At 43.8% G+C, this 22821-nt stretch overlaps 3 protein-coding genes across 3 annotated transcripts in view; 1 reads left to right on the top strand and 2 right to left on the bottom strand.

Moving 5' to 3' along the window:
• Positions 1-983: 983 nt before the first annotated feature.
• On the bottom strand, positions 984-4207 carry hpdl (4-hydroxyphenylpyruvate dioxygenase-like). The gene is made up of 5 exons (XM_031843637.1): positions 3401-4207; positions 3146-3312; positions 2906-3060; positions 2178-2293; positions 984-2021 (listed from the first exon to the last, which is right to left on the bottom strand). The coding sequence occupies exons 1-5, from the start codon at positions 4084-4086 to the stop codon at positions 1820-1822; spliced, it is 1326 nt and encodes a 441-aa protein (XP_031699497.1). The 5' UTR covers positions 4087-4207; the 3' UTR covers positions 984-1819.
• A 1038-nt stretch (positions 4208-5245) lies between these two features.
• Positions 5246-16595, top strand: zranb1a (zinc finger, RAN-binding domain containing 1a). Its single transcript, XM_031843790.1, has 10 exons — positions 5246-5565; positions 6002-6871; positions 9742-9929; positions 10677-10830; positions 11667-11738; positions 12523-12721; positions 13063-13183; positions 13907-14036; positions 14670-14899; positions 15145-16595. The coding sequence occupies exons 2-10, from the start codon at positions 6040-6042 to the stop codon at positions 15358-15360; spliced, it is 2142 nt and encodes a 713-aa protein (XP_031699650.1). The 5' UTR covers positions 5246-5565; positions 6002-6039; the 3' UTR covers positions 15361-16595.
• Positions 16596-16616: 21 nt separating this feature from the next.
• Positions 16617-22821, bottom strand: part of LOC116381094 (C-terminal-binding protein 2-like) — a 78898-nt gene continuing 72693 nt past the window's right edge. The window contains exons 7-9 of the mRNA XM_031842931.1: positions 20049-20301; positions 19546-19663; positions 16617-18434 (exon numbers count right to left, since the gene is read on the bottom strand). Coding sequence (XP_031698791.1) covers positions 18254-18434; positions 19546-19663; positions 20049-20301 — 552 coding nt within the window. The 3' untranslated portion in view covers positions 16617-18253. The remainder of the gene's footprint in view (positions 18435-19545; positions 19664-20048; positions 20302-22821) is intronic.

Raw genomic sequence — 22821 nt, 5'->3', positions numbered from 1 at the left:
TTTGAATCAGGTTTTCATAGAGTCCATAAGCTTTCTGTCAGTGAGAACGAATCCAAAATACATAGTCAACTCTTAAAAAGTTTAGTTTGGCCAAGAGGGTGACGCTTGAGTAAAAGAAAAACACTGACACCGTTTGTCAAAATGCGGAAGTACATGCAGTTACAAGTTCACTTTTTGCAGCTTGTTGTTGAAAATGGTCTCTGACGTTACTCGGTGGGGGATACTGTAACTCCACAAAGAGAGCATATGGCTTTCATGGAACTCCATCTAAATTTCACTGCTTCTCATCCTTCCCGCTAATCCTCACCTGTAATGTTTGCAGCCAAGTTAATTGAACTGGCATCTCTGAGGGTTCGGAGATCCCTTCTAAGAGGCTCCAAAGCGGCGTTTGAGCCAAAAGTATGCACATTGCTAAAATCTCCACAGCATCTGAAAGACATGCAGCTGTTCTTCCAGGAACGGTTCACGAGTGACTGTGTGAGTGAGGTATTCAGAAAAGAGGGCAGTGGAGCTCAGAACAGCTTTATTTTTTAGTGATTTTGATGTTTATATGATAAAATAAAGTTACTTATAATCACATCAGCCTACCTTTTACAAATGAAATACTATTACTATACTATTCATTTTGTATATGACATTGACAGTGAAAGGAAGATAAACGTATTTTAAGTGAAGTAAAAGTAACAGTACCCCAGTGAAAACACTGTTACATAAAAGTACTGCATTTAAAACTTTACATAAGTACAGTATTATCAGCAGAATGCACCTAAAGTAGAGGTACTAAATAAATAAAAATGCCCCATTCAGGGTATTATATTATAGAAGTATTACTGCATTAACATACAGTATAAGCAGTCATGTAGTAGGTCAAGATGGAGCCAACTTTATATACTGTTTAATAATAATCTATATTAAGTATTGAGTTATCTGATCTTACTTAAACCTAAACAGAACTAGTAATACAATGTAATGTGTTATTACATATTGTAGTTATGAATTCTGATGTCTTAATAAGTGCCTTATTGTTGTAGTCTGTCAAATCGTCCCTACTTGTGTTATTTACCGTTATAGTTAAAATATCTACAACACATCATATTACATAACCCGATTACACGTTTTGAATGTACATTTTTTATTCAGCAAAAGAGCACACAACAAAATCAGTCACATACATGTAGGAATAGCACAATACTATGGAAATATAGTGGAGTCAAAGTGTAAAGTAGTCCTCTGTCGTAAAACAAACTTTTTTAGTAGTTTGAAAAAAAAGACATGTTACGAAAGCAAAATAGCCCAAAACCTCAAAATTGATCACCGCATGAAAAACAATATTTACAATGCTCTTATTCTGAAATTCAGCCCGCCCACCCACATTCTACGAAACAGAGAGCACCTTGTTATGAGGACAGTAATTGGTCTTCACGGTGTGCTGTAAGAAACAGATTTATTGAGCAACAGTTGCTGTGAAGTCAGGCAGTTGTTTTTGCTTTGACACAATGAAAACATTATTTTACTGTGACAGAAAATGTATTTGTGGAGTGACATTTGAAGTTTGAAGTAGAATATGTAACATCTGCTTATGTACCACATAGTTCAAAGTACAGTTTTACATCTTTGATGTTAATGTCATGTTAAAAGATGGATATTAATATAACTCAATGTACTTGTTATCAGTGTAACAGGCAACTATTGCCACAAGTGCTTTTTATTTCGTGGTAAAAATCCTCTGTAAACATATAATATGTATTTATACATTCTACTTTTTTCACTTATTTTAGAAGTACTCTCAAATTATTATTTTTATTATTATCTGGATGGACTAATACGGGGAAGTTTGCACCGTTTTTGGAGTTTCCTCTCCTTGAGAATCCCCGCCCTGACTCTCCATGTGCGCCTGCACAGACCTCCACAGCGCTCCGATGTTCCCCTCGCCAAAACCTGTGGCCCCCCTTCGCTCTATCAGCTCGAGGAAGAAGGTGTCCTCTGCAAAGATGGGCTTGCTGAACACCTGGAGAAGGTATCTGGAAACAGACAATAACAAGGTAAGGACACTCAGTTGGTCTTCCGTGACCCTGAGGAACATGTTGACTCGACATCTACACTGAAAGTAATTGGACGCGTGATGCAGAGGCAATTTTAAAAGTGGTGCGTGATTACAGCTCTCGATTGCCTCTCACCCTCGGCTTTCACTGGATGCGGTCTGCGATGCCGGATCTGTGTCCAGGAGAATGCCATGCTTCGCCAGCATCTGGGGGTTTAGTCCTGCCTCCTCTATCTCCTGCTGTTTTCCCACCTGTCACCACACACAGGGTAGGTAGAAGGGTTGATAACCACCGTAGAAGACGACACATTTGAAAATAGGACCAGTATATGTTATGTATAATTATCTAATGTAATAATCAGCCATAGAAACTGCTTTGTTAAAAGACTTAAGTGAATAAAAAGGTGTTCTTTAATGCCGTTTTTACCAAACTATTTTTTCTCTGGGGACCCACCTTTTAAATATGACGAACCATCGCGACCCAATTCACAATTTATAAATGAGACCAAATGAATGCATTTAGGCGCAGTTAAGCTATCTCATTCTTTTCATTTGCTCTAATCAGTAAAACAATTTACATTTAGATAAAGTCAACAAGTTCTTGTTTGTTTTCCTCTTATCAGTAAAACATACGCCTTCTTTTAATACGGTGGAGCTGCAAATTCACAAACAAGTGCAGCTCTGTAATTGCAGTATTTAAAGACAACCCTGATCTGTCTTGCGAGTCTGAAATTAGTATTTCATAACACATTTATTTACTACAATATCATTTTGGACTTGTTGAATGCAATGTGGGCCATTTCTTGCATTTATCAAAGAGCAGAAGTATTATTTGTTGTGGCGCTCTGTAGGAGTCAGTCAAACCTGCATGTAGTAGGCTTTAGGAGGGGAGAAGAACTGCACACCAGCATCAGCCATTGCATGAGCAGTAGAAACTATGTTTGTTGTGTATAGTCCTATGTGCTGGATCCCCGGGGCCCCGTGCTGCTCCAAGAAGGTGTCAATCTGATTCCTGATTCCTGATCAAGTCCAAGCACACAGTGATGATGCACGCCATTAAAATGTGGCAGAAATGAAATACCTGGCAAGTTGCAACAGCTATACCTTGATCAAAGAGCGATTCTGCAATCACAAACTTGCAGTCAGGCTCCTTCTTGTCCACAGAGGGGAGAGTGATGCCAGTTTTGCTGCATTTCCAGTACTCCATGGCGGTTAGACGCAGTCCAATGCCCTCCTGGTTTATGACAAAACCTTCGTCCACATTTTCAGCACTATTCAGAAGAAAAGACTTATTACAGATATCAAGTTGAGCAAAATGTAGAACAGGACATAACGGTGAATGTTTTTTGTAATTCTCACCTGTTGATGAAAAACCTTTGAAAACCAAAGAGCTTCTCGTACCACCTCATGACCTGGTTGGTTGTTTTCTTGAGACAGACATATGTGATGTGATCAAAGTGTGTGATTAGACAAGACGTGTCCGTTTCTGGCAAGTAATTTTCGATGCCATCAAACCCAGGCAAGAAGCTGCCCTTGTATTTTGTCCTGTCAATCAACGTGTGGCACACGTTCCCCACGATGGATTTGACCACTGAGTAGGTGACATAACCACACTCGTCGTGAACTGTCGTTGGCGGAACCATGAAATTGCAGCCCAGGTGTTGGAGAGCCCTGGATGACCTTTCCACATCCTGCACTTCGAAACACACGTTGTTGACAGTGTTCACTGGGTAACACGAGCTGACGTCGTAAAGACATTTCGTGGAATCACCCCGGTTGTCTTTCCCCACGTTGACCAGCTGTGGAACATGTGGACGCGAGTGCGTAATGTGGAGCCTCTCATTCGTTACCGCGTCGCTCCGGGTTGGTCTCTCGTTCACGATGAAGACAGCCGCTCCCTTTCTGAAAGCCAGCTGCCTGGCCCCATCGGTCAGCCTGGTGGCAAACAAACTGAACTTGAATTTGGAGACGAGGTCGCTGGAAACTTTCTCCGCGTTGGAGACGTTGAGCGAAATGTGGTGCAGCCTGGTCAACAGGGCTGCCATGGTGCGGTGGGGCGTTTTTGACAGCCGGTGAGTCAAACAGAGCTCCTCTACCAAGACCCCAGGAAGGGGCGGGCACCATGCTTTAAATGAAATCTTGCGTGCGCGAATGGTGGAATGACAATTTCCGGGGACCTCACGTGATGCCATCGAGCACCACTAAATATATTTTACATTGAGGATGAGACGTCTGTGTATGGAAGCCCGTTTCTGCCACTCTGAGGAAAAATAAAGATGCTGTAAGTCTTTATAATGAGATACTATCTCAAAATAATGACTTCGTAATTATGAGATAGTAAGTCATAATTATGAGATGCTAAGTCATTATTTTTAGATAGTATCTCATTATAAAGACTTTTTCAGCACAGTGGTGACAATGGGCTTCCATGCATCTGCAACACTGACAATAAATTGACTTCCCAATACGAACACATGAATAGCCCTTTTCAAATGCACTCATTGCTGAATCCAGTTTTCTCTCTAACTGTTCATGTGAACGAGCGTGTGCAGTTCTGTGCGATCAGATTCTTTTTTTATTATCTTAAAGTTACAACGAGGAACTTTCAATTCGTGTTGATTTTGGCAGTCCACGCAAACAAAAGCAATTGTGTTTCAGCGCACCAGGGTTCCTTAGAAAACCTCTAATTTTACTGCAGCAGGGTCTGACAGTCTTCCATGTGAAGTCCTGGTTCTGGTTCTCCACTGCCTCCCTTCCCTCCAGCGGGCCAAGCATAATGGTCTGCAGTCAGACTATGCACTTTGCAAACTCTAGATTGGATTGGTAGACGAGATTAATTTGCCTAATTTGTCTACAAGGAGCGAATATATTTGTGTTCATGATAAAGTCGGATATTTCTGAATTGTTTGGTCAAATGTCCCATATTCCCGTGTTTTTAAAACACGATACAATGTTAAAAAATGTTGTGCTTTAGGGCACATACTAAACATAGCAGGCTTAAACCACAGCAAATAAAGAAAGTTGAAATGACGTAATATTTACATTATCTGCCCCTTGTTATGAAATCCACCAGTTCTTTTAAACCTCCCATAACTGTTCGTACAGTATGTGGTGCATGAAATAGGGGTCACATAATATTTCCGATAGACCATGAACGCAACACGGTTCTTTCCTTTTATCCAATAGCATTGCGAGCTGAGCCAGATGATTCGTGACGGAGACAGGCGAACGTTTATTTTGGCTCTGCTACTCATTTGTCTCGCTGTCGCCGCCATTAAACAACACGGAGGCACGTAAAACCATGGAGTGTCGCATATTTATACCATGATTAAAGGAGTACAAAGGCTTTGTCGCGGTGCGGGTTATTCTGCAGGAGGTTAGTGGGTCCATGGAGGTAAACATGTGAGAGCCCGAAGAGGTCGAAATAACTCGGATTGGGACAGGTTTGGTAGAGCAGGAGGAGGGTTTGGGGTTTGTTGTGGTTTCCAGCAGCTCTTGGGAAACGGGGCCCAGTCGCGAAAACGGTAAGAGTTTTACATATTTTTTCTTAAAATATTCCGTAATATGACATGTTTCACGTTTGTACTTAATATGAAATGATTGTTAACGGTTATAATTGACGGTAACTGTGTATGCTAGCTGGTTAGCTTGACAGCTAGCGAGGCTAAAACATTACTAACGGTAACCTACATTACAACACAATAAAGCCAACCGTCACGTGAATCAGACCTGTTAACGATACTGAACAGCTAGCAGGCAATTTTAATCTTCCAATCACTAAATAATCTCAGATGTAATTCGTTTTTAACAGTTTACAGTGTGCTGGAATACATACTTGATGGAACTACATGAAATCTCTTAATTTATATTAATGTATCTAAAACACAATGCTGTTTATCATATTTATTGACCTTCAAGATGATTTATGAAACTTTTTGTTTATGTCTCACATCTGACTAGATTCATCGCCTCAGTTTAACCATCCAAAGTGATCCACGATGACGGAACAGAAGGTAAAGTGGTCCTGTGACTACTGCACCTATGAAAACTGGCCATCTGCAGTCAAGTGCACTATGTGCCGTGCACAGAGGTTGAGCGGTGCCATCATCACAGAGGAACCTTACAAGAACAGCCCTGATCTGGACCCCAGTCTGGGGTGGGACCCTCCCAGAACTGAGAGTGGCAGCAACCTCCTCATCTGCCCCGACTCCAGCGCTAGGCCAAGAGTCAAGTCGGCCAGCATGGCTGAGATTGCCAGTAAGTGGTCCTGCCAGATGTGCACCTATCTGAACTGGCCCCGAGCACTCCGCTGCACACAGTGCCTGTGTCAGCGCCCGAGGATCAGCAGTCCCACCGAGTCCCCCCAGACCTCCGGCTCCAACGCGGGCTGTCGTCCTCCTCTCCACTCTCCGGTGGATACCTGTGAGGAGTACAATGACCGAAACAGACTCAACACCCATCCGCAGCACTGGACATGCACAGTTTGCACTTACCAGAACTGGCCCACAACCACAAAGTGTGTGGTTTGTGACCGCCCCAAGCCCAACAACCAGGAAGCCATAGAGCTGGCCGAGTCTCCAGAGCCAACACCCATGATAAATGAACAGGACAGGGCTCGATGGAGGGGCAGTTGCAGCGGAGGCCAGAGCCAAAGAAGGTCCCCTCCGATGCCCAAGAGGGAAGACAATGTCAAAATGGACTTCCAGAGGATCGAGCTTGCAGCTGGAGCCATGAGCAGCAAAGAGGAGCAAGAAGTCGACTTCAAGAAGCTAAAGCAGATCAGAAATCGCATGAGGAAAACAGACTGGCTGTTCCTCAATGCATGTGCAGGTGAGTTTTTAATACGTTTATTACATGTCATCCATGTTCTTGTACCAATTTTCCTTGTAACAACACTTCTATTGTTACAGCAACCTTTCATTTTCTTCCATGATATCATGCTCAGTGATGACCGAGCGAGGTAATCCAGTCAGAGGCAACCAATGGCAAAACATTTAGTTCTATTTTATCACAGTGCAGGTGGTGCTTCACCCTGCACATTCCATGGTTACATAGTAGTGTGATCAATATTTTTATCAATGAATGACAACTTGTTATTGTTTACACTCTAGATATTATTGGAACAGGAATTTCTGAAAATGTGGGCTTGGCAAGCTCTTTGAGAAGGGTTTCATTTCACAAGGTAGTGCTTTAATATCGACTGTAGTGAGAGGATACGTAAAATCAACAAAGCATAAATTATGCTGAGCGGCATTATTATAAAAACAATGTGTAACCAAATGGTGAGTAGGAACTTGATCCATCTCCTCACTGAAACCCTAGATGCCCTGGCTCTGCCACCGAGAGTGTCTTTGATAGACTGAGAGGGTGTGAGTGCGTCCCAGCCGGTGGGCATGAATGGACCGTCTGGGACCAGAGGCTCTCCTGGCCCGCAGTCAACCCACCCTGTAAACAGTGGTGCTTATGTGCTGCGTACCCTAGGAGGCAGAAATAGCCTTGATAAGACATGAACACCAGTCTCCAACAACAAAAAAACAACAAAGTGTGTCACATAATCAGTGTCCTCCTGACCTTTGCACTCATTGCCCTTTTCCGACTTCTTGTTGTGAAATAGAAAACATTACTCTTAGCTCACGGTGAGAATATTTATCCACTGTTCTCTCTCTCATCTACCTCACACACAGTTCCAGACATTTGATATTATTGTCAATACTGCTGCACCTTCTTACTGACGCCATGTCAGCTGACTTTTTTTTTTTTTTTTTTTTTTAAACAGTTGGGCTCTTCAAAGTGTTTTTTCAATGGAGGAAGTGCCTGAGTCGAGTAGCACTTTATAGCCGAGCCAAGCACTTCCTCAGGCCGCGCAACGTGATTTCACTTTGCTCTACTGTTTCTGATCTAATGTCTTTTTTTTAGAGCTCTGTATTTGGGCCAAAGTGGGATGATCCCATTGATTGTACTCTCCACAAAAGGAAGCAGACTCTGTTTGTGTAATGTTGTTCTTTTGTGTGGGCGAGTCTTGCTATTGCAGATACTATTTGTCTGTATTTAAACCCTTTAATTCTTACAGTTTGGTACTGCTCGTGAGGAGCTGTGTGTTTGCCATTAAACACTGGAAAGATCTCGTTGATCAGCCACACATGAGTACGAAAATCTACCGAAAATGATCAGAACTATCAATAACAAGTCCAGTTTGATTAGTTCAAATAACAGCTCAATATTATCGTATGTCCAGATCGGGATGCCTGATGTTTAGGACGCCCTATTTCTGATCATTTCTGAGACGATATTGTATCGACTAATCCCGGCATAAAGGACGGTAAAGAGGTAGTCAGGAAACGAGGGAAGAGATGCAGCGTAGGTCTGAATCAGGACGTCCCCGCCATTTCTATTGTACACTTTAATGCACACTCTCTTAGAGAGAACATGCTTTTAAGAAGGACCGTGCTCTCTTTTTCACTCCACCAATGCGTTACAGTCCAAGGCCTTAATCAGGTGTTTTCAGTAATGTGAGACGAAAACAGCACACCCACATATACTAATGTTGGCGTCCATCATATGGATCTGTGTTTGCAAAGTTATCTCCCACCATGTGTTAAAGGGACCAGGCGTTCTCGGCACGTTCCCGTCGATGTTCGCTCGAGGTAACCGTCGTCTTCCTCTGCCGGAGAGGACAAACCTCCCTCCTCTTGTTAAAACTAGCCAGAGCTTCGGTGTTCAGCGTGCTATCCTCATTTCACACATGACAGATGTTGAGACGACCATTTTCAAAGGAGGGGGAGAGCGCTAATCTGCGCAGACCGCCCTCTGTCTGACACCGCTCTCTGATAGCTCTGCGTTATGAGCTACGCTGTGGTAACTGCTCCCACACTGGGTTAGCTTGTCGCTACATCTAGAGGTCAGGAGCTGGAGAGCTCGCTGTGGATTCTTTTAGCATTTTGCTCTTTTGACGTTGGATTTGTTGTATATGATTGCTTGTGACTAAGAGCAGTATGATTTTTCCCTGTAGCTCTTTCATTGAACAAGGCAAGCTGTCTGTTACGTCTTGCTTCTATTATGAGCAAGGACATGGAGCTGGAGCTGCTCCAAGAGGCAGGCTAATCCATTTACAGAGAGCAGGCCTGTTTTTAAAAGGATCCCCGTGTCTTTCTACATCAATTTATTTTCCTTGCTGATGTGGTTGAACAGGAAACACTGGTATTTGGTAAATTCACTCGGCTGCTAATTTATTGCATTATTACTGTTACAGCCCTGCAATAAATCCAACCTGTGTGAAGGTTGTGATGTTTTTTTATTTGAAACAGATGTTTGATTCAGCTTCATGGTGGATCTTCTGGCTGTGTTTTGTAGTGCTGTTGAGTGTATGCTGTTTATAATATTTAGTCCTCCCTCAGATAGAGATGGTGTGCCTAATAAACTAGCATGAGTGTGTACATTGTGATGACAGCAGGGCTTTGTGGACAGGTTTGCTGTTGAACAGTTTTTCTGAACCGCACTGTTCCTCCTCCCTCAACCGTTGATCGTGTGTGTGTGTGTCTATGTGTGTGTGTGTGCGTGTCACCTCCCTCTAACTGCGATAGCCCATGTACGTGAATTCCTGGAAAAGCAACTGCAGCTGATCCACTTTTACATGTCGGCGTCAATGTTTGTCTCCTATTTTCTCACCTTCCTTCCTTCCTCCTTCCTCCCCCGTGCTGCAGGCGTGGTGGAGGGAGACCTGGCTGCAATAGAAGCCTACAAGTCGTCCGGCGGTGACATCGCCCGGCAGCTCACTGCCGACGAGGTGCAGCTCCTCAACCGGTCCTCGGCGTTTGACGTCGGCTTCACTCTGGTCCATCTGGCCATCCGCTTCCAGAGGCAGGACATGCTAGCCATCCTGCTCACAGAGGTACGCATGCTGTAGATGTAGTTCGTCTTCGCCACCCCCACTGGAATTAAGGGTTTTCCATCTTTCTTTGGGCTGGTTGTCCCTTGATTAAACCCTCTCTACACACATAATTCTGAATGCACATAAATGCACTACGCAGCAGAATCTGTAGTGGTATCGGATTTAAATTTTATAAAAGAGGATGGTGTAAACTACCAGCGCTCTTGTGACTGTCTTTACAGGAGTGCATTATACAAAGTTTGACAATATAATTGGTTATTAAAAAGCAAAAGGTCAGAAGTGTGCCTGTATTTGCGACGCTCCACTGTTCTTCGCCTCAACAACCACGTCGGCCTGTAATAGTTCTGCGCTAGAGTAGAGGATATATAGCAGATGCCTGTAATGCCTTTAAATACAGCAGAAGCGCACTTTAAGGATTAGGTGGAGGATCAGCCTGGCTGCAGTCCTGCCGCTGGTGGACCTGATGCCACAGAGCTGATGTGGTCTGCAAGGAGGCCAAGCAATGATTAGGGAAGGCTGCACTGTGAAACAGAAAGATGGCTTCTTCACCGCAGAATTTCAGCCTCAATATAGAAAATAATATTACATTTGAGTAAAATCCTGTCAACATTTGTCCATATTGCCCATCCTTTGGACAAATATATACATAAATGTTTATGATTTAAATGCATCACAAGTATCTGATCATGCATATATTGATGTATTTACCTCTTTAACTCCCAATGATTCTGTGCGTTTGTCTCTTAGGTGAACCAGCAGGCAGCTAAGTGCATCCCTTCCATGGTGTGTCCCGAGCTGACGGAGCAGATCCGCCGGGAGATAGCGGCGTCGCTACATCAACGCAAAGGAGACTTCGCCTGTTACTTCCTCACTGACCCGGTCACCTTCACCTTGCCTGCAGGTACCCCCCGACTCCTTGATGAGCACAGCACGTGGCTTATTGGACCTCCGTGCATATGTGCGCTCTAAGACCTCCACTGACTTTAAGGTCCTTCGATGAAAATTGCCATTTATTCTACAAGGGTAGAATGGAAAATTAAGTAATTTGGTGATTTTTGAGGATTGTATTCATGCTTAAATGTCATGGCCATCTGCAGAAGTGTCCTCTAAACTGTGTGCTGCATTTCAGTGTGTGATCTCGACCGCCCCCCCCCCCCACCCGTCTGTGTAGAATTGGCCTTGTTGTGCAGCCTTGCTCAGAGAAACAGCAGCTCAGTGTCCTGTCCCTGTGGTGTAATGTCTTGACTGAAATGACATGCACTTTGCTTTCACAGCTACCAGTTGTGTGCTGATTCTGAGCTGCCGGTGCCGCTGGGATGAAAGATTATGCAGGCTTCACTGATAGATTTGATTTTTTTCATGTTATGCCAAGTATTTCCTTGCAGACCGAATTTGGCCAGCTGCAGGGTGCTCTCCCTCTGTTTCTGTCTATCCCCCCCCCCCTCTCTCTCGCTCTCTCTCTCTCAAACAAAGCCAGTGCCATTCACTATTGAGCCACAGAATAGCCACCAGTGTTCTGGCTTTTGTGTATGCACAGTTCGATACACAGAGGAACACAACATGCCGTACAGAGCTTGTGTTTACAGCGCTCTATTGACAAAATGTCAGCCAGTGGATGGAATTGAAAAGAACATCCCTGTGTGTCGTTACTGTAGCGTCTCGGTGTCCCTCGCTGTCGTGCACCATTAGGGTTATGATGAGTCAAAACACAATATCTTTCCCCGTATCTCTTTGCAGATATAGAGGACTTGCCACCTGATGTCCAAGAGAAGCTCTTCGATGAGGTGTTGGATCGAGATGTGCAGAAAGGTACCAAAGATTATTCATGTGTATACGAGTACAGGACACGGGTTACTTGTGATTCATGTACAAAAACCAACAACTAGCTCTCCACCTCCTGCTTCATCTTATATACCCGTTCTAATTAGGTTAATTGGGCTCAATACTTTCCCTCCCTTCTCACTCCCAGGACTGCACTCTGACTGTGTGTGTGCGCGCGCGCTTGTGATCATACATGTGCGTCTGTGTGTTGTACTGAAGGTATCGGAGGAGTCTTGTGACCTATTTAAGCCGCCGCAAATTGTGTTACTGGTGGGAGGTGCACAGAACAATGACACACTGGGAGTAGGTCAGTGGCGAGGAGCTCGCTTCAGCACCAGTTCTTTCTCTCTGAGCCGACGATAGCGGCCCCGAACAATGGGCCTGAGCTGGGATGATTGAATGAATGTATACATTAATATTCTGTATGTTGCCCTGTGGTTATTATCAGTGAATCTAAACATAGCCGAGGAATCTGTAAAGTTGCGTTTATAATATTTTAGGAGAAAAGAAAAATGCTGGAAAGCAGGATATGCGATGCATTTGTTTCCCCAAACGATTAGCTGCAGCGGTTGCATATCTCAAACACTCAAGATCAGGATTTTGAAGAGATAAATGTCTTTCTTTTGAGATATCAATCCCAGGTAATCTCTGGGAATCTTGTAGCATAAAATCTCTTCAAGACCCAAACTTGTCCCAGAATGTTTTTATTTTTATACGTGACCGTTTCCCTACCCTCGCCCCTCACCCGTGCATCGTCTCTGTCTGTGTGTAGAGTTGGAAGAGGAATCTCCGGTCATCAACTGGTCTCTGGAGCTGGGCACGCGCTTGGACAGTCGCCTGTACGCCTTGTGGAACCGCACAGCCGGAGACTGTCTGTTGGACTCGGTTCTACAGGCCACCTGGGGCATCTACGACAAGGACTCTGTTCTCCGCAAGACCCTCCATGACTGCCTGCATGACTGCTCCCATTGGTAAGACACCCAAGAGTCCCCATAGTCATATAATCCAAGAAACACTTCATGACTGATACTGTAAAGTATTATACAAAATGTTTTTGAATCTTACAGCAATTTTATGAACTTGCACGTCTGGCTCTGAGTACTCTGAATGATATTTACATACTTTCCTCACACGGTCAAATACAGGAGGTTTGATTACTTAGCGATGGTCAGACATGAAAGAGATGTTCTCCCTTTAACGTGTGTTGCAGTATTCTTTACATATATACGCAGGTCTATAACTAGGATGACATTAGTGAGAAATTACGTTTGAAATTTGATTCAAATGAACTTTATTTATAACTTTCTTTTAGGTTTTACACGCGCTGGAAGGAGTGGGAGTCGTGGTACTCGCAGAGCTTCGGTTTGCACTTCTCCCTGAGAGAAGAGCAGTGGCAGGAGGACTGGGCCTTCATCCTGTCTCTGGCCAGCCAGGTAATCATGAGCTTCCTCCTGGATTACTCACTTCCCTCCTCAAGTTCGCTATCGAGCGAAGGAGAGAGAAGGGCCCAGTACCATGTGGTCGGTCCGTAAAGGGAGTGTGCAAGTGGGAGTAACACTTTGAAAGTACAATACATCCATTGATGCGTTCTCGCCGGCGAATTCAAATGTCATCGTCGTAGAAATGCCACCAAGTTAATGATTTTGTGACTTTTGATTGGTTTTGGAAGATAATTAAACTGCCTGGCACACATTAATAGATGCAGGAAGTTCACCTCCTTATTTCTACTCCTATTGCACAAAAAGGACGAGCTGAGCTCGGTCTCGTTTTTGTGGTTTTGGGGAGACGGACACGCCTCCTTGTTTTGTTCTTCCTATTTTTCTATAAAAAGTGAATAGAGTTGAACTGCACGGGAGACGCAGTTAGAAGGTGGATGATGGGGAGGACATAAGCAATTATTCTAATACCCTAACATGGAGTTATAGATTGACAGACGGCTCATCTGCTCGGCTGCTGAAGCAGCACTACGTCCCGTCATGTGACCATGTGATGACAGGCGTTCAGCACAGAGAGCCGCTCCGCCGGCCGTACAAACAAACGCAGCAGAAGCTACCACGTGATTACCTCGTCTGCAGAGATGATTACAAACGCTGTATGATGTCGTTTCCTCTTCTTCTTCTTCTTCTTCTTCTTCTTCTTCTTCTTCTTTTTCTCAGCCCGGGGCCAGCCTGGAGCAGACGCACATTTTTGTTCTCGCACACATTCTTCGCAGACCGATCATAGTCTACGGAGTGAAATACTACAAAAGTTTCCGCGGGGAAACGTTAGGATACACTCGTTTTCAAGGTGAGGCGGCATTTGGATGGGCTTGTGAGATTGTGGTAGTAATTTATAAAAGGACTGTGATGCTGTTTCATTTTGAGTGATTCTTTTATTCAAAGCATGACATTACAGTACAGTCATTTAGCAGACGCTTTTATCCAAAGCGACTTACAATTCAGAGTCTATCACATTTCTACACCGTAGGCACAGCTACGGGAGCAATTTTTGGGGCTAAGTGTCTTGCTCAAGGACACATCGACATGCGACTAGCGGAGCCGGGGTTCGAACCGCCGACCCTCTGATTGAAAGACGGCCCTGCTATCCACTTAGCCACAATTCACCCACCCACCCACAATGACACTAATTGGTAACTGACATGTTCTGCTTCGGCCGACATTTCATATTTGATGTGCTGTTTACAAACTGAATTACGTGGAATTACATTTTGCTGAAGAAATAATAATAGTCCCCAGCTCCCCAGATTTTTTGACAGTATGACATACTATACTATTACTTGTCTATGTCAGATTTGAGATGATGCTTGGCCCCAGCTGACACGCACACACATACTTAAGTGCGACGTGTTCCTCCCCAGGTTTCTTCAGTGTTGTGCCGTACAGAGGTTCAGCTGGTCTTACTTGTTTCTTGTGTGTTTAGGTGTGTACCTGCCTCTGTTATGGGAGCAGAGCTTCTGCTGGAAGAGCCCCATCGCTCTAGGTTACACGCGGGGCCACTTCTCGGCCCTGGTGGCGATGGAGAACGACGGCTACGACAATCGCGGTGCGGGCGCCAACCTCAATACTGACGATGATGTCACGGTCACTTTCTTGCCACTGGTGGACAGTGAGAGGAAGTTGCTGCACATTCACTTCCTGTCTGCGCAAGAGGTAGGGACTGATGCTACAAAATCTGAGCCGTGCGCTATTGTTTTGCGCCTGTTTGTAATTTGAGAACGGAACTTAATTTGGGACCTAAATACTGAGTGAAAACAATGAGCATTATGTTCAGTTCATGGTGCTAAGTTACCACAAATTGCTTCCAGCATGCCTGTTGTTCAGTGGATGTTTCGAATTGTGGTTTCACATCTTAAATATATCACAACAATTAAACTGCATGTTTGTCTGCAACTCAGATGGGCAACGAGGAGCAGCAGGAGAAGCTGCTCAGGGAGTGGCTGGACTGCTGCGTGACAGAAGGAGGCATGCTGGCCGCCATGCAGAAGAGCTCTCGCCGGCGCAACCACCCACTCGTCACCCAGATGGTGGAGAAGTGGTTGGACAGATACCGCCAGATCCGCCCCTGTGCCTCTCTGTCCGACGGCGAGGAAGAGGAGGATGAAGACGAGTGAGTGAGAAGAGAGTGCTCCTGAATTTGAGACTGGACACTGTAGGCTCTGGGAGAGAACCGTACTATCTATATTTCAGTTTTTTTTTGGTTTTTTTTCTCCCAAAATGTAAATCTTTAACTTGTAATAATGCATGTGTTGTGTGAGCTCCGTGATAGAGAAACAGATACCAGCAACAACAAACAGAATCCTGATTACTGCTCCTATGAGAGCACATCAAGTCCACTTTATTTGCCTTCCTGTGCTCAGATTCCTCATTTGTTATCAAAGTAATTAACTTGACCTGATGGAACTACTAGAATTTATAGGAAAATATTCTGTATTTAAGGAAAATCCCGAAGCTGCACTAGATGAGAACTTTGACAGAATTGCCTGACAGAAATGTTGCTTAAAGCGGAGAGGATGCTGATCTTTGTGTGTATGTTGAGGTTTAAAGAGCACCCGTTTTTGACGATCCCTCTGCAGACCCCTTCTGATGTTTTGGATTTATTTATTTATGTAGGAGATTTAGCGCGCAGAGGCGATTCCTTTGTTCTACCCCCCCCCGTTTAATCTGTGGTCCGTTTGATCTGTTCAGTCTTGAAGTATTTTATTTTGCACAGATGATACCTACATTCTGTGAGGGGAGAGGACGTACAAGTTTACTGACATTTTTTACTTGTGATTCAATAGCTCGATGTCATTAGAATGGGTGGTGGTGATGCTGGTGGGGAAAAGAAGCCAAACACTCTGCCTCTTTCTAGAGTGCATCAATATTAAATTTGACTCACTTGTATCCCCTTTTGTTTGCATTTGTTTTCAAATTTCTCATTCTTGTGCCGTTTGGATTTGACTTGAGAATGAACTTGGTTTTTTTTTCTTGCCGTAGCTGAAATTACCGTTTGAAAACACACAGGGTCATAGTTTTTATTTGACAACTAAATATAGTCCAAATTGGAAGCCTGTTTGAAAAGTGTTTTTCAAAGATTTGTATTCCTGCCATCACTCTCGTGGGAGCATCCAGTGACTCAGAACGTCTCTCTCCATTGTTACTAAAATGTTAATATTCAATGGCATCAGTTGAAAGCTGATATGTAATTTGCCACATTTCATTTTCTGTTATCAGGACTTGTTTGTACTTTGGTGCCCCCTTGTGACAAATAATGAAAGTACACGGATAATGTAAGGTTACATTGAAGGAATGTATCATCAGGAGCTGCTCTGCTAATAAAACATGCAAGACAAAACGTGTGACAAATCATGCTGGTACAGACGGCTGGTTCTCAGAATCATATCTTTTATTTGAACTGCACTGAATGCTAAATGTTCACCTTGTACAAGAAACAAATACAAATACTCACACTAAAAACAAAAACGTACTGCTGGCTGCCTCTTCTGCTATTGTTGGGACACTAAGGAGTTTCTGCTATTGCTCTTACAGAGTACAGGACGCCCCAAAGAACCTGGCCTTCAATTGAACAAAAAATATAAGGAGAGAAGAGAGAGGGTGGATCACATAGGACTATGGTTATAGGAACATTTAACTAGGCAATACAAATCTAACAGGACTCTTCAAAACTCTTTAACACCAAAAAACGTGGGATGCGCCTTGTATATAAAAATACCACAATGGAGAGGACGAGGGAGGAGAGAAAATATCCAGACAAACCACATTAGTCTTAGCTTTTTTTTTTTTCGTCAAAGACAATTCTGGGAATAAATGATATCTGCAAAAAAGTGTTTTCCTGAGTCATTAATGAAAGTAAGTTTGCTTTAACCCTTTCCTGTCTTCAGTGTGAAATGTGCTCAAAGAAGAGAGGAGGGGGGGGTGTCACAATCTGTGCGCTGCTGCCACTAAGGTTTCGATTAGCTGTCATCAGAAATGTCCGTTTGACAACAGAAGACTCAGATGCGTCGCACCAAACTTACTTTTTAAGATTCTAAAAAATGTTTCCTTCTTCAGTCACACAGACACGTCAACATCCTCTTAATTAAAGAGGAAAGTTAAATACTTCAGCTGGCAGCTCCCTCTAAATCCATTTAATGTCAAAATTCAGTTACAATCAAATGTATAAAGTGAATGTTTGTTTAGTGTTTACAGCGTAAAAAAAATACTCACGACATGTATCGGCGCAACTTATGGTCTCAACAGTCACAAGTGCAGAAGAAATCCCCCACACTGTATAATTATAAGTGCCCTCAAGTGGTGAAATCCTCTAACTGCAACAGCTGCATTATTGCCAGGAAAGGGTTAAAACCCACACTAGATTACTAGAACTTTTTTTGTTTGACGAATGATAAATATATATAGTAATCCATTTTTAGTCATTCACACAGAAGATTGAAAGAAAAAAAAAAACAATAATTCTCTTGTGAGGCATAATGAGGGGGCTAAACAACACACATTAGTTACATAAGGAGGGCTGGAGCTGGGTGAAGGAAAGGTGGGGAGGGTCAGGAGGAAGTTGGGGGGGGTAAGGTCCAGTAGCACATGATGCCAAAGTTTTTTTCTCTTGTTCGCCCATTGGTGTGTTGAGATGTGGGCCTACGTTTCCCATGAGCTCTGAAGTGTACGGGGCGGGACAGAGTCTCATCGGGTAATCCCGCAGCGCTAAAAACACTCGACTGTGTCCACAATCATAGGCATGTCCCGAAGAAAAAACAAAAAAAAACCATCAGCATCATCAAAGAGTAAAGTCGGTACTGAACCCAAAGAGACAGAGAGTAGAAACTAAAACATTAAAAGTACAAATTCCCCGGAACACGTCCTTTGTTCCCAGTTGCTGACGGACTTAACAGTCGGCCGCTTGTGTTGTTTCACTGTCTCTTGGTCCCAGTTGGTCGGTTGCTTTGCGATTGGTTGGTTCTGAGTGTCGACACGTCGGATGAGATGTTGTCGTTTGTATCCCTTCTGCTGCTATTGCTCGGTGAGATGCTCTCTGGTCTCGCCGTGTTTGGAGGGCTGGTTGGGCGACGGGGCCTGGGAGGGGTGTGTACCAGAGGGCAGTGTGTGGGCGATGGGCACCCCACCTGGCACCATGCCCTCTAACGCCCCAGGGATGCCACCTGGAGCCACTCCAACTACGCCCGGTGGGTATCTGGGGAAGGAGGAAGGTCAAAGGTTAGTGTCACGGGCAGTGCGACTCCCAAAGTGCACGTAGTGTACCAATGTGTTGGCTGGCCCACATACTCAACATCCTGAAAGACAGGATTATCTGAACAAAGCTGAAGTCTAGTGATACTAAAGGCTCTTTCGCACCACAGGGGGAGAAGAAGTGATATTATAGTATGTCGAGATAAGTCATAAAAAAGTATATTAAAGTATATTACTGTAAAAGTAGTTCAGAAAACAAATTCCCACTGTGAACCCGAGGTGCTCCGTACAATAACATTCAACACAGAGGAAGGGGAAAGGATAATGCAGCTCAGAGACGTTAAATCCAACAGAAGTTGCCCAAAACCCCTTAAGAAGGAAATCACAAAGCATGACTCCATCCGTGAAACTGCATCTGAATGGATTCGTGTCATGCTTATTGAGAAACTCAAAACCCACATTCGCTACCATCCATCTCCACTTTGTGTTCAGTCAAACAGGTGAGTACTGGGGAATCATAGAGGGGGGGGGGGACACACACATCATGTGAGCTCAGGTGAGAGGGTCTTATCCGGGACCTCCAGACAAGAGGCTGTAGTCCCGGATGGTCGTATTTACCTGCTCCTGATCTAGGCAATAATTTTGTCGTGGGGGACACCGGTTGTTATGCCAGGAAGAGTTTGGTTCACTTGGCTGCGTGAAAGAAACACATGGAGGCGGACATGCTGAGTTCAGGAAGAGCCCACAGGTGGGCAGAGAATTACCATTCTACCACTACAGAGAACAGTTAGTGAGGGTACAGGGCACTAGGGTCTACAGCAGAGCACTGAGTTCATTGATAACTTGTTAAAAACTGTCCTCAAGCAATTTAAGAAAATACATTTTTAAACAATGAATATAGGGGGGAAGGGAGCCAACATGAAATGTGAGCTCCTGTTAACATTGCAAGAAGGAAAAGTAAATGCTGATAACAATATATCAATAATCTATCATAAAGTATCTACATGTTCTACATCCACAATGCTAAAATAATGCAGGGCAGCTTTTCTTTTTTTTTTTTTTTCTTAAAATGGGAAAGGCGACATCTGCTAGCCATCTGCATGTTCAGTCCTTACCTGTAGGCGGCGCCGTTGAGCTCAGGGTGGACGCCTGGCTGATCCATAACTGCCCACGGTGCCGTGGTGACAAAGAACTCCTTGTTGACGCAGTTTCTTAGGCTGTCAGGGATACGGCCTGTCATATGAAACATACACACACACGCGCACACGCGCACACACACACAGTTCAGACTGACAAGCATATCAGGCTTGGATACACAAATGCAAATTAAGACTATTTAACAATCTGGATGTTCTCTCGTAGGCCGGCCCCTGGGCTCTGCTCAGAGTCGGGGAGCTAACGATGACATCTATTAAGAGGTCCAGATTTAATAAAGGCTACCCGGGGCCTATTGAAGTGGAAATGTGACATCTGGGAAAGAAAGACGTGCAACAGGTCACATAGCAGGCTGAGGCTGCGGCCTGTTCATCAAGCAGTGGAGGGTCGGACAAATACTCAATGTTGTGTTTTGTCAGACGTGACAAGAACAGATAATAAATCCGCTTGTGTGGCTGCGTACCGGTGATGGCTCTTCGGATCTCGGTGGCGGCTGCCTCCCTCATCTCCAGAGAGGCCTGCTCACTGTACCAGGCTGTGTGAGGTGTGCAGATCAGGTTTGGAGCGTCTTTCAGTGGGCCCTGAGCAAAACTATAACACACAAACACATACACATAGAGGGTGAGAAAAATGGAGAAAAGGACAAATGATGATAAAATATTGAATAAAAGACACAGGAGCAAGGGTAACCAAAGTTGTGTTGTTCTTATCTTTGTGAATTATGATGAATATAATATGAGACCACAGCCCTCCTCCATTAAATGTGTTTTGCTTGTTGTTACTACATTTGGATGTTTGACCTTCACTGAGCCGAGTTTGACACTTTGTCTGTTTTCACATTCTGCTGAAGAGGAAACTTTCTCTGTGCTGAAACACTGAGAACAGACTTCACAGCAGAGAAACCAGCAGGAATCAAATTAACAATATTTGCATGTTCATAGATTTTTTTTTTTATGAGGTAGGAGTTGATGTAACCATTTTATTTTGTAACTAATTGAAGTTTTCTGTGGAAAAAAAAAACATGTCTGACACAAATTATTATTCAAAGCATTTGTATTTGATGTCTTATGACATGTCTGGAGGGGATCGTTAAGTTTTTAATGCTCTCGTGATGGTAAAATTGTCATAAAAACATCATGTGAGGAATGGCAAGTGGCAAAGAGAGTGCTTTTTGTCAAATAAACGAGAGCAGTTTAGCACAGTTGTTACATTTTAGAGCCGACAGCTGAACAGTGACACTGGATATTCTGAGGAGTAGATATTATGTGTCCGTTGAGCCATGCAAGTTGGTGCATTAAAATACTGCCATGGGCATTTCTGTGTCTTTTGCTTTGTGTGAAAGTATCAAATACGTTTATTTTTATTGGAGCAATCACAAAGCTCATTCATGTGCATAGCTCATTTAATATTTGAACCAATTCTTATTCAGTTTTTTGGTATACAATTTGCATGACAATGATCTGGAAACATGGCTAATGGGAGGAAAATGTCAGATCTTGTTATTCACACATGCCACAATCTTCTTCCTCCTTTTCCAAAACGTCCTTTCCTTCATCTCTGTCCTCCCATGTGGCACTGAAAGACAGATCCAGCTCCCCCTCCTCTTCCTCTATTCCTGTAACACCTAGCCTGGTTGTGTGTGTGTGTGTATGGTGTGTAACGCCTCAGTGGCGCCCTGAATCAGTGGGATGGAGGGCCAAAGTTATGAAACATTCCCCCTGTTGACATATTGGGTCAGCGGAGCATGAGTTCCAGCTTCGTCGGGCTGAGTTTCAGTCTTCACGGTCAGCTGAGCATCCGGCCCAGAAACAAGCAGCCTCCAAACTAGCTAACTGTCTCTGATGCGTGAACAACAATCCCCAGCAGTCACCCCCTGAGAGGGGGAACATGGTTCTCAGAAAGGTGAATAAACCGGGAGGTGTATCAAGCCGTTTGCCCTCTGGTGGGAGCGGGAGTGCAAATGGAGATTGTAGCTCAAAGCTGCAGTGCAGTGACGAGACAGCAGGCCAAGAGGGAGGAGGTGAAGGCGCTAAAAGTCAAACGTAGCCCGTGATGAATGCCTAAATGTTTACAGGGTGACATTCAGTACGACGTTTTCAAATCAATAATTACTGATGATGATCGACAGCAACCTTGGTAAAATTTGATTTTAACAAATGTTAAATTAAACGGTTTCCTACAAGCATTTTCTCATTTGGAAAACGTTTGGCTTGTACTCTAAACCTTAGTCGTTTCCTGTGAAGATGGAAGTTTATTTTGAAAAGACAGTATGCATGTAACAAGCGAAAACAGACTCATGTTGCTGGACTTTTGCAGGAAAAACGCACGAAAAGTGAGGAGTAATTTTTCGTAAGATATCAATAAAACGGGGATGAATTTATATCATTGTATAAAGAGAGTGACATGAGAAGATCAATCTCATGTCTGTAAGTTAAATCAGCTATAATCACTATTTTAAAGTGATTAGTGACTCGTCTAAAACATTTTAAAAAGGAATAACTTCAATAGAATCATTCTATACAATGTAGCTTCTTTACATTCTATTAGAATGTAAAGAAGCTGCGGCGGCCCTCATTATCGACTTTCCTTTTTTTACCTGCCGTAACATGACAGGTCAAGGGTCAGAGCCCATTTCAAACAGCCAGACAGTTACAGAGTGGTGCTGCCACCATGAGGTAAAAAGAGGAATTGCATGTTGAATTTGTATGATTTATTCATTCCGTTTTGACTGTGCTGGCGGGCCATACATAATGCATTTTAAGACAGAAGGTGCGGGCCATATAAAATCTGACCTCGGGCCGTGATTGAACCGCGGGCCAGACTTTGGACATGCCTGGTCTAAAGAGTGTATAGTGTTGCTCCTCTCCACACCAAACCATCCACCGGCACCTTTAGCTGTATTTAGTTTCCTCTAATAGGAATAAACGGAGCTCTCTCCATCTCCTGACTTCCATTAACTTCAGAGCCCTGGAGGAGCGTTTGAGAAGAGTATGAGGCGTCTTTAACTCGTCATACATCTGCCATTGTTTCTGGCTGTGTGTCCGACATTCTTTCTCTTCGGCTGTTTAAGGTTCTCTGTCTCATTGACTGGGTGTCATTTGTTGCTTTCGTTCCCTTCCTACACACCCATCTATTCCCCTGTCTGGATCTGTCTCTCTAAGTGAAGCATTCGTCTGTCTCCCTTTGAGAGGGATTTGTGTGTGTGTGTGTGTGTGTGTGTGTGTGTGTGTGTGTGT

The sequence above is a fragment of the Anarrhichthys ocellatus genome, unplaced genomic scaffold (assembly GCF_004355925.1).
Source record: "Anarrhichthys ocellatus isolate YVR2014 unplaced genomic scaffold, GSC_Weel_1.0 scaffold4, whole genome shotgun sequence".
Lineage (NCBI taxonomy): Eukaryota > Metazoa > Chordata > Actinopteri > Perciformes > Anarhichadidae > Anarrhichthys > Anarrhichthys ocellatus.
The sequence above is the reverse complement of the archived record's forward strand: the minus strand, read 5'-3'. Positions and strand labels throughout refer to the sequence as shown.

Coding starts and splice junctions, on each gene's coding strand:
- hpdl (XM_031843637.1), bottom strand. CDS start 4,086: ATGGCAGCCCTGTTGACCAGGCTGCACCACATTTCGCTCAACGTCTCC. Junction 3,061..3,145: donor AGAATCGCTCTTTGATCAAG/GTATAGCTGTTG, acceptor GGACTTGATCAG/GAATCAGGAATCAGATTGAC. Junction 2,294..2,905: donor CTAAAGCCTACTACATGCAG/GTTTGACTGACT, acceptor GTGTGGTGACAG/GTGGGAAAACAGCAGGAGAT.
- zranb1a (XM_031843790.1), top strand. CDS start 6,040: ATGACGGAACAGAAGGTAAAGTGGTCCTGTGACTACTGCACCTATGAA. Junction 10,831..11,666: donor CACCTTCACCTTGCCTGCAG/GTACCCCCCGAC, acceptor ATCTCTTTGCAG/ATATAGAGGACTTGCCACCT. Junction 12,722..13,062: donor CTGCATGACTGCTCCCATTG/GTAAGACACCCA, acceptor ACTTTCTTTTAG/GTTTTACACGCGCTGGAAGG.